The 11,637-nt window shown below is 32.0% G+C and overlaps 2 protein-coding genes across 5 annotated transcripts in view; both read right to left on the bottom strand.

Moving 5' to 3' along the window:
- Positions 1 to 253: 253 nt before the first annotated feature.
- LOC144849226 (uncharacterized) lies at positions 254 to 4,580 on the bottom strand. The gene is made up of 3 exons (XM_078706290.1): positions 4,288 to 4,580; positions 1,120 to 1,329; positions 254 to 757 (listed from the first exon to the last, which is right to left on the bottom strand). The coding sequence occupies exons 2-3, from the start codon at positions 1,192 to 1,194 to the stop codon at positions 452 to 454; spliced, it is 381 nt and encodes a 126-aa protein (XP_078562416.1). The 5' UTR covers positions 1,195 to 1,329; positions 4,288 to 4,580; the 3' UTR covers positions 254 to 451.
- Positions 4,581 to 7,521: 2,941 nt separating this feature from the next.
- Positions 7,522 to 11,637, bottom strand: part of LOC144849190 (MORC family CW-type zinc finger protein 3-like) — a 72,465-nt gene continuing 68,349 nt past the window's right edge. For 3 of the 4 annotated variants that reach the window (XM_078706227.1, XM_078706228.1, XM_078706230.1), the window contains one exon: positions 7,522 to 8,805. In XM_078706227.1, the coding sequence (XP_078562353.1) occupies positions 8,484 to 8,805 (322 nt within the window). In that variant the 3' untranslated portion in view covers positions 7,522 to 8,483. The remainder of the gene's footprint in view (positions 8,806 to 11,637) is intronic. The other variant, XM_078706229.1, reaches the window with a different exon arrangement.

The raw sequence follows: 11,637 nt of genomic DNA, 5'->3' as shown, positions 1-11,637 counted from the left end.
AAATAAGAATAAATTTTTAATAAACATGTATTCAATTTAATTTGAAATCTCCAAATAAAAAATATCACATAGTCCTTATTATACAACGAATAAGTATTGATATTTATAAACATTCTGTCTAATTAAAAACATTACATTAAATTGAATGAATAAATAAATGAAGTACACAAAATTATATCAGTTTAACAGTTTTGAGATATAATAATTGTTTTATATTTGCAAACACTGTACATTAAATATAAGACGTGGCATTGATCGCAAGTTACTTTAATCGTATGGCATAACCTAGTGCAGTCATAGTTTGATATAATGTTTTGGCCTGTCGGTTGTACTTAGAAATTATGTTATAGAGTTGCTCCTGGTGTTTAACTGTTGATTTGGTAATGCGTTTAGATGGCACTGGTTGTCCTCGCCTTACAAGTTCAATTAAAGTCGCTGAAGATGCTTCATCTCATTTGACTGCATTGATTGATGACCATGCCATAGATGGGTTTGTATGACCAGTGTTGTTAAGATGCTTTCTATTCCAGGATTCACAAATGTTGTTTGTCTTCGGTTCACAGTTTAATGTCAGGTGATAAACGTTCCATAGGTCTATGTCAAACATTGGTGGGATCCTTCTGAATATGTGTTGTTCGCCTGGTTGTGCCATGTGATGCGAATATGTTCTGTTGACATAAGTTGTATCAAAGTAGTCAAGAAAGTCCTCTAATACTGCAGGTGAATTTTCCCGTAGGTGCTGCATACCTTCTTTGACCTAGATAAAACAAAGATTATTTATGAGTAAAGTAGAATGATCAATGTTCCAGATAATTCTTAATTTGAAATCATGTAAGAGTCATTTTTATGTTTTAAAGTTATGGTGCTACAGTATGAATGAATGTTCAAATTAAATTGATAAAAGAAATCAAATAAAGGGACATGACAACACAGCTTGTAGAACAATTAGATAGAAAAAAGTTATTAAATCAATTATTAAAGCAGTAAAATTATAAAGAAACATTATAGGCTAAATGAACAAGTAAAAAATCACCATCTTGAAATGCATAATTCTATATGAACGGAAGGTGGAAATTAAACAGATAAATATAAATAAAATATATTGTAAAGATAACATACCTTATCTGGAGGCAGGAAAGCGAGACCATCTACCATTCCACAGAAGTGCTGGATTTGCTCGTCTTCCATGTACATTGAAGCAAGGCCGAGAGTCTGCAGCTTTCTCCATGAAGATTGTGTCAAGTGGTTTATTTATTAAGGTTGGGTTTGGTACATAACCTAGTAGTCTACATTGATCAACAATGGCAGTAAGAAATTGTTTGTAATGTTCTTGCAATTTTGATGCAAGTAGCGCATATACAGTTTTTTTTTTTGTCTTTCGTGGGAGTAACCCACCTTTATTGTCTCTTTTTTAATATATATATATTCATTTTATCATCATACAATATTAATATCGGTACAAAATGTTTGAACCAGTCCATATATAAATATACAGTATGCATATGGTACGGAGTACTTTCATAGTATATATTTTACAATCGGTATCATTTTTTAAATTTTTAAGCTTGTTTTAAAATTATTCTATGGCCTAAACAACAATATCAAGTGATATCCGTCATATAACTGATATTCTGAATATCAATATATTATTTATATTTAGGTGTTTTTTTAATTATTAATAAAAATGTTTTTCTAACTCCTGTGTATAACTTCATTACTTCACATGGTTCTCTAAATGTCTTATTTCTTCACAATGGTCATACGTTGCGTTACATTTTTATTGTTTTTTATTTATTATTTATTTACAAAAAAAAAAAAAAAAAAAAAAAAAAAAAAGGAGTACATACTAGTTAAATATGTTATTAACCAATCAAACAAACAATCAATCAATCGATTAAACAATCACTAAAACAATTTATCAACCAATGAGCCTGTACTATTTACCTTCATAAGCGTTTTTTTGTATTAATTTCAATTTTTAAATCTTATTAACTTATTTCAACTTATAAGAAAAAGTCACATAATTATTACCCAACTATATACATTATATATAGTATAACCTTCACATGTCTAACTACAAATAGACAACCATATGATCATTAGTTGAATAATATGAATTATAATAGTACAATGTGTTATTTTCCTTTATATTAACCTATTATTTTTTTATTTTATTTATCAGACGACTGCTAAACACACTATGTATAATGTATCACTTGTTTATTACACTGTATTTAAAAGAGTTCCATAGAGATATGGACTTATGCAACTCTGACAATATTTTGTCTTTATATATAGTAAATGCAGTTAAGGAATATATGTAATCTATTAATCTAATTCCTGTTCCAAGTACAATGTTTCTAAATGACACATTGTCATACCCCAAACATCTTAGAATATTACAAATTTTTATCCAGAATTCTTGAATATATGTACAACTAAATAACATATGGTTTTCATCTTGAATATCCCCACATTTTTTACAGGTACCGGTATCCTTTATTTTCCATATAAAAAGCCTTTTGTTTGTTGCCAAGATTCTATGTAATAGTTTATAATTAAATTCAGCTAATTTTTTGTCTTTCATTTTGCATATTTTATTTAGCCAACATGATTTCCAATCTATATAATTATCATTGAAATATTGTTCCCATTTTTTTTGTGCAAGGGGTAAAATAAATACCTCTTTTACAAAACTTAAATATACTGTTTTTGTTTGTATAACTTCAAACCGATTTTCAGCAGTATCATCTATAATATTGAAGATACAGTTATTTGATATTTTTATAGTGCGTTTCCATTCTTTAGGTATCGCCTTAATTATGCATAAGTATTCGTTTAGCCAATTGGATTTACATTTTAATTTAATTTTCAATTCTTCTGAAGTTAAAAATGTATTCTTCTTGACGATATCTTTAATTAAGATGATATCACTGTCTATCCAATGTTTATACAATAGTGATTTATGTTTTAATTGTATCAAGGAGTTACCCCACAACTGCTCATTCATTATTTCTTCATAGCTTTGCACAGGGTTTTTATTGCATTTGTTATATTCCGTACAAGCTTGTAACACATTGTAGTAAAATATTGGCATATCATACACAATGTTTGTAGATTGTAAGTTAGACATGTTAAATATTATATTTTCTTGGCATGTTTTCTGAATAAAAAACTTCGGAATAATTTTCCATTTTCCTTCGTCATTACTTAGCAGTCTTTTTATCCACAACGCATTTAATGCTTTCACATGTAGACCAAAGTCAGGCATTTTGATCCCACCTTCGCTATTATCACCCATTAATGTTTTTCTTTTTATTTTCTCGCGATTGTTTTTCCATATAAACGCATATGTTAAACTATTGACTTTATTAATTACATATTGTGGTACACAGATAATATTAGCGGCATAAGTTAGTTTTGTTAACGCCAATGACTTCAACACTGTTACTCTACCGTACAGTGTAAGGTTTCTTGAATTCCACAATTTCAACGTTCTTTCAAGATCTAATAATTTTGTATCCCAATTCTTACGTGTACATGACTCCGAGTCATAACCTACGTATATTCCTAAGATTTTTACCGGTTCTTTAACCCAACATAATTCTAGTGGTTCATCAAACCTGTCTTTCCATTTGCCTATCCATAAAGCTTTTGTTTTTTTCTTGTTTAAAGTCATCCCTGATATTAGACAAAATGATTCGATTATGTTGACCGCTGTATGAAGGCTATTTTCATCCCCAACATACAAAACAGTGTCATCTGCTAATTGACTAATTCTAGCCTCTATATTATGTACATGTTCATTTAAACTTGGTAACTTAATACCTTTATAAACGTCGTTATTCCTTACGTTACATGCCATAACTTCAACGACAAGAATGAATAAAAGCGCCGATAGAGGGCATCCTTGACGTATACCCCTGCCCATATTAAAATATTCAGACACCCATCCATTATTGACCGTAACACATTCAACGTTATTATATAGAATTTTGACCCATTCACAAAAAGAGTTACCAAATTTCATTGTTTTTAAAACTGCAAACATAAATTCTCTATTGATGGAGTCAAATGCTTTCCTAAAATCTAGTACTAACATAGCCCCTTCAATATCATTTTTTTCCGTATATGTAAGTAAATCTTCCATTAGACGAACATTTTCTCCGGCAAAACGCCCTTTTATATAACCTTTTTTTTATACAGTTGTTATCGAATTGTCTTCTAACTCAACGCGAATCACATAAATTGAGTTTTGGGCTGGTTTTAAATGTTCCATCCATAAACCAGGTTGTTGAATTGCATAGGTGACGCAAACCATCCGAAGTTGCAAAAACTGTGACACGGTCATTATTACCAATCATAGCATCATGGATTAGAAAGTCTCTGTCATCAATAGTGAAATAACACCTACACCCAAATTGCTATTCACAATAACACAATTGAATAAAAATTGATTGTCCAGCACTCCCACTTTACAATGGTAAAGTCCATTGTTGGGTGGCTTTTTACAGTGGTGGCTTTTTTCCGATTTCCGACAAGAAATTGAGGTAACGGGACGATTCGGCCCTGGGACGATTCGGCCCACTCAAATGTATTGACTTTGACAAGAATTTTAATATGTTTAAATAATGTATGTTTTTATTTCTTTAGGCCTATTATTTATAGAGGCGAATGAGTAGTGGGCCAAGACAAGTGGATGATGGATCTTCGTAGACGTTTTCATAAGACTCCTTCACAAGTTGAATAAATAAATGATAACAAATATAGCAATGGGCCTAGTATTATAATTGATTAGAAATGTGTTTTGTATCAACGTTTGATTAATATTAAATTAATAAAACATTTTATTATACGGGTTTTCTGTAATGTTTTCTACCGAGTTGATGATTTATTGAATACTATTAGGCCTATAGTTAATTTACTGAATTTGGAAAATGACATTTTTACATCAGTGGCACTCAGGAATTACACAGTACCGTAACAATTAAAAAATATAAATCTCTCAATTAATGAGAGATAAGCCTACTACTGTACTATAAATTGATAGTAGAAAATAACGATGATCAGGTTGATCGACATTGCAGTAACAATATTAAAGAGAAGACAATAATTGTTAAAACAATAATTAAAAACTCTCAATTAAAATGAGAAAGCTGGACAGTCAAAATACTGAAGACATTTTCCGATTATTATATGATATACTACTAATCTATAAATTGATGATAGAAAATAATGATGACCAGGTTTTATCGATGAACACGTTCACTTACAATTGTAGGCTATAATAACACTAAATAAAAATGGGAGACCTCTGAAAACTAATTAGTATAGTGTTTGGTATGATAAACCGTCGAAATAATTATTGCAAATTTATTTTAATACTGTACAGTATATTTTTTGGGTGGGGTGTTGTATTGGGTGGGCGCGGTTGAATGGTTTGACAATTAGTATTGTTTCGAAAAGTATTAAACAGCCAATAGCACGTTCTTGTACAACTTAACAATGAAGCACACACAAAACATTCAAGACAATACAAAAATGTAGTTGTTTTTCCGTGAGTTAAGCTGACCCACCCAAGGACAATCACCATTTTCGTATTGACTTCATTGCTGATCGAACTATAGTCACAGTTTCTCTCTAAATTGCGTGCTTTTTTATTTTAAATTCAGTGAATAAATTTTACAGTTCTTCTAGTTTTGCGACGTCAGTGGCGGATCCAGGGGGCACCCTTTTATGTGCGAGAGTACCATTTCCGGCCATCTGGGACGTCATTTAACAAAGTTCGCTTCGCCACAGGCCCTGTCGACGGCCCTGGACAAGCACCTTTTCCGCCATGTGCAAACGCTCACTCTTGCGCGAAGCACTCTGTTGCGACGCTTAGGCCAATGGGGAAAATGTGCTTCAGTTTTCATATTTAAAATATCAATTGTTAATACATTTATAATAACGTGAGAGTGCCATTTCCGACCATCTAGAGGTGTTATATTTTCAAAATCGCCTCAGCTCAGCCACAACCATGGTCGGGCTGAGTTGGTGTGGACTCTCTACAGTTGCGCCCCCCCCCCCTCCCTTTCACAAAATCCTGGATCCGCCCCTGGACGTGACTCTTTTGGATTCAGCGGAATTGAGTCTGGGTTTTTTTTCTCGACAATTCGTACTTTATATTTGTTTGGAGTGTATATTGGTGTCTGCATTTTGACAGTGAATTAAATTAGATTACCTTCTTGGATCAGCTAAAGTATCAAGTTATAACTTCATGCAGCCTAAGGTATGGGAATATTTTTATATTACTACTATATTACAAGTGGGTTCTATATGCATTATAATAAAATGAACACTAAAATTAAATATTGAAAACGTATTTTTATTTAAAAAAATTAATTAATTTCTGGATACACATACGCGAAACCCACATACGCTGGTGGCGCCCTTTCAGACGTGATTGAAAGTTTGGACCAATTAGAAGTCTTGAAATAGAGGAAAGCGCCACCAATGTTATTTTTGATCGAAAAACTTTGTTTAATAAATAATACGAATATTCTCTCTCACTAGCATGCAGTAGTCGCAGTTAAGAGCGGCATCCTCTATCTAGAAATGTAAATTAGTACAGGAAATAATATTAAACTAAATAATATAAATAAATTCATAGCTATATAGATGTTTAACAATGTTGATTGTACTTGTAATTAACCATCACATTTATTTTAATTTGTCAGGTTGAAGCAGACAACAGATGAAGTTATATAAATGTTATAACTATTATTTACCATGCAAAAATATTATACCTATCTGTATTACTATTATAATATTTTCCTGTTTTACAGAACACTCGCAGCCACCCTTGTGGTGTTTGCAGCACAACCTGTGGGTTGAACTCGGTAAAGTGTGGAGGGTGTAGGTTGTGGCACCATGCTAGGTGCGAGGTTTTGTCGCTAAAATAGCTTTCGGATTTGGGGGAAATCATGTTGGAATATTATTGTCAGAGATGTTGCGGTCGGCCATATAACTTTGGGAACTCATTGTCTCGTATAAGGAAATCATATGAAGTTGGAATGCTACAGTCTGCTGTGTGTTCTTGACACATTGTCAGTTTTACTTTTTTTTTTAGTAGCCCTTCCTAAATTTGAGTTATCTAAAACTATTTAGCCTACCTAGGTCTAGCCTAGGCCAGAAAGCCTATATAGGCCTAGCTAGCTAGTAGGTGCCTAGGCTAGTATATTTTAAAAAAATAAATAATAAGAAATAATTATTCGAAAATGAAACTTACAGTCAGATGGAATACTTTTTCAGTTTCTCTACTACTCTAGGTCGTTTTTCGTCCTCGACCTAGGCCTAGTCTAGCAAACAAAACACCAAATTCCCCGAAAAAACTTGGCTAAACTTACACAAAACAATACAACGGTATCAGAAGAATTATTTACATTTAAATACATAATTGTTTAGTTCAAACACCTTTGAAAACTTGATAATAATATTCCAACTTGATAAAAACCGATAAAAAACTGTATAACATAACAATCGTTGGGTTTGTCTAAATGTGGGACGATTCGTGGGACGTCCCACTAAAAGTGGGCCGAATAGTCCCGAGGCGAATCGTCTCAGGGCCGAATCGTCCCTGAATCGACAATTGACAACAAACTGAACTGGAAGCGTCACATTAATACAATTTCCAACACAATCTCTCGATCTATAGGTATAAATAAACAAACTCAAATTCACTTTCTTTCGAACTGAGTATTTTCGTGTAGCAAAAGGTTGAGAGGTTAAAATCTCTGGACATGTCAACATTAATATCTTTGTTACTTTTTGAAGGCTAGCCTAGCCACAAGCAGAGAGGACAACCCAGCCAGGTCTACTGAATACATCTGATACTCAAGATTTGTCTTTAAATGATCAATTATTTTCCTTCTTAGGAGGCTGAAACAATTTGGTATTAGATCAGAAGGGATATCCTTTTATGTATGGTACTAAATGTGCCTCAAAAATCATAGGCATACTCCAACGTTCTATTGGTACTTTGTACACTAAATGTTTACTCAAAAAGGCTACATTGATAAAAAATGATCCATACCATCCTGGCAACCATCATTTCCAAACAATGTAATGTCTCACAGTCACAAATATAGATCGATACTTGCAAAAACTAATAGGTCAGTTTCTTCTTTCTACCAAACAGCAATCCGTGTAATTAATGACACATTTTTACGTTAAGTATTTAATTCGCCGAAACCTTTTATTTGTTGTTAGCCAAACCAATTCATTTCAATGTAAATGTTTTTTTATATATTTACATATGACAATAAATTTATTTACTTACTTACTTACTTACTTAAACTTTATGTTCTGAAGAACATCATCCAACACATCTATTGTCATCTCTGTAATACATCAATATGTTGGTAATCCATTTGTTAGACCCACATAATCATTCAGTATTCCAATTTTCTGGAAATATATTAAATTCTTTTACACAAAAAATGTCAGTCTCTGTTTTCCATAACTTCCTGCAAGACTTCATCAATTTTATCTCCTTCGAGGTCATTAATCAATTCCTGAAATTCTTCTTCATTTACCACTGATTTAAGAAGCTTAATCACATGACTTCTGAGATTTGTCAGTTTTCTTTCAGAATCTCCAAAATTAACAGTTTGCACTGCTCTTGTGGTAGAAACTACCTGTACTTTGTCATCAGCTATGTATTCAGAAGGTTTGTTTGTGTGAGGTTTCTGTTCATGTAGCTCACTTTCTTGACTAGGTTTAACTTTTATTTTCTTCACTGGAGGTGGGTCAGTATTTTCACCACTATTGATAGAAATTATAAAAACAATTGTATGTACTGTAAGCAAGAAGACTAATGTTTAGTTAATTGCATATTTCATGTAACTAATTGTAGTACTGTTATAGTCTGAAATAAAGATATATAAATAGCGCCCCCTAAACAATTGTACTTTTAAGGAATACCCCTCGTAGCGATTGGTACCGTCAAAACTATGAGAAGACGATAACATGAGTGATGCAGCCATTGTGGTTCGACATCTAATACTGTACATCGTGTATTATTATTGTCTTGTAGGTATGTAAAGATAACTGGGTTATTCCATAAGTAAATTGTCAGGAAGTAGAACGGAGATGAGTCTACTTATTTAGAAATTATGTAGGAACGAACGATGAAGCATGAATCTATAAAAACAGTATTTTAGGGATAAATCAACCTGTATGTTGCCATAAATGATTATAAAATGTGAAACATAGGTTAGGTAACGATAAATTATGTCTGGAGAGGAATGTTCGGGTAAATTACCAGTAGGGTAACAAATACTGTGAGCGATTACTTTATGTGTTGTTATAATTATTGGCACTATACTAGGATAAGTTATAATGTATACGGTACTGAGATAAGCCTATAGTGTATTTACTGTACATTGATTCGACTCACATGTGTGAGATGAGTTCCGTTACTGTAATTTGTAGAGGGCGCACTTGTTGTTTACTTTGCTGTCAGGCCTAGATTATAATGCATAGTTAGGCATAGAGATGGGTATTACAGTACTATTGATGACGTATGGAATAATTATACGGGAAAGATATTTTTAATCAAGAATGTGTTTGTTAACATGTTAATCTACGCTCGCGCTAAGGTCAAATTTTCGTTCGCCACAATGGCGAAAGGTTTTGAAAAACATTAGCCAAATTGAAAATCCTTTAGCCAAATTTAAAAAACCATAAAAATTCGAAAAAATGTTTATTAAATAAATAATGCATGTATTTTTTTGTTATTTTACTTCTTTTACATTTATATTATTATTAGGTATCCCAATGAACCTGATTTTCGTTACCGCGATTTTAACACGTTCGTGAAATTTTAAAAAGTGACGTGTCTTTGAAGTTAAAAATATACTATTTCTTATGTACCCATGAGAATAAAAATTATATGCCTGGAAAGATCTTGTTTAAGGGATTATTTTTATATATTTATAATCTATGTTTATTAAATATTTTAATAGAAAACGCGAGTTAAAAATGAGGTACAAAAGCTGGCGAGCCGAAATCCGCGCGCTAAAATAACTTTGGAAAACACCTACCCATTTTCGCACCCGATCGCACGAGGTCCATAATAGGTGGTGAAGTAATTTTTGTTGCATGTTATCAGGCTTTAAATACTCTTTATTTTGATATGTAAATCGGTTATTATCATTATGTACATCCGCCTCAAATGTCAATTTTAACGATAAAAATTGAATTTTTGATTCTTTCTCATTATCAAAATCTGGCTAATTTAGTATTGAATTGAAGCTAATTTATATTTCTGTTTGATAAAACACATAGTTTTATTTGACTTTGCGTGGAACTCGTGCGAAGAGGCCAACAAGACCAACCACTGAAAAAAATAATCCCTACCATAAATATCAGTGTTTACCATTTTCGTTTGGGTATTAAGAAAAAGAAAGAGAACTAGAATTTAATTCGTCACTTTGACGAATTATAGGTGATTATTTTTATCATTTTATTGAAATTAATTTTTTTTTTACATGCACGTACGTTAACATACGACCAGAAAATGTTGATGTATGCCATCCTATTATACGCTTATAGCGTTGAGTTGAGCCTATTATATGCCATATACAATACAGTATATAATGTATATCTATATACAGTGTAGCATAGGTGAAATTACGGGACACACATCATGTTCTAATTTTTTGGTATGATGGAATTATCAAAATAAACTTGAAGATGACAATTTCGAAAGATAGTGAATTGAGCAAATAAATATAAGAATTGGAAGAGAATTTGGCAGTAGAAGCGCTGTGCGCGCTCTTTGAAATTTGTATAACTTTGACGAAAAAGATGAAAAAACTACTTTTAAACTTCAACTGGCCATATGTTAACGTCACAACATCCGATAGGCTTGATTTTTATATGAATTCATATCTACATTTCATCAGCTTCCATAATAAATTATAATCATCAAGGTAACCTTCAATTATGAAGAGCTGTAAGATATTCAAATTTGACGTCATAAAAATAAAAATAGTGGCAAATCATGAGAAAGTCAATTAATTGTGCAATCACATACTAAAATTTGAGCGAAAATCGGGCACAAAATAACAGAGATGCGTTCTATTGAATGTGATAAAATATGACGAAAGAGAAAAAAAACTTACTTTTAAATTCAAGTGGCCATTTGATGACGTCACAACATTTTGTACGTGAAATGTGTACATGAATTCATATCTACAACTCAATGGCTTCCAGAAAAAGTTAAAAAAATTGGGGGTCATCGTGCATTCTGAAGAATTATTTTCATTTTAAAAATGCCTTATTTTTCACCATTTTCAGCACTTTTATGCAATTAATGTGCGCATTTTGTCATTTTTAACCTCCTCGTATAATTGGTATAAATTTGGTAAATGTACTAAGGATGGTTAGTAGAATGCGATTTGTACAAAAAAATCGTATTTTTTACGCTTTTTAAGTACAGCACGCGCAAAAACGTGTTTTTGCGTAGTAATTTTTTAAAACGTGCAAATGGCCTAATTCATGCTCTAAATTGATCAAAACTTAATTTCAAGCTTTTTAAATTTTTAACGCGTGATTTCACGCGCATGACCTTGAAACGCGCAAGTTTTTATT

Source organism: Antedon bifida, chromosome 7 (assembly GCF_963402885.1).
Source record: "Antedon bifida chromosome 7, ecAntBifi1.1, whole genome shotgun sequence".
Lineage (NCBI taxonomy): Eukaryota > Metazoa > Echinodermata > Crinoidea > Comatulida > Antedonidae > Antedon > Antedon bifida.
This window is presented reverse-complemented; position numbering and strand designations above follow the sequence as displayed.

Coding starts and splice junctions, on each gene's coding strand:
- LOC144849226 (XM_078706290.1), bottom strand. CDS start 1,194: ATGTACATGGAAGACGAGCAAATCCAGCACTTCTGTGGAATGGTAGAT. Junction 758..1,119: donor CTTTCCTGCCTCCAGATAAG/GTATGTTATCTT, acceptor TGTTTTATCTAG/GTCAAAGAAGGTATGCAGCA.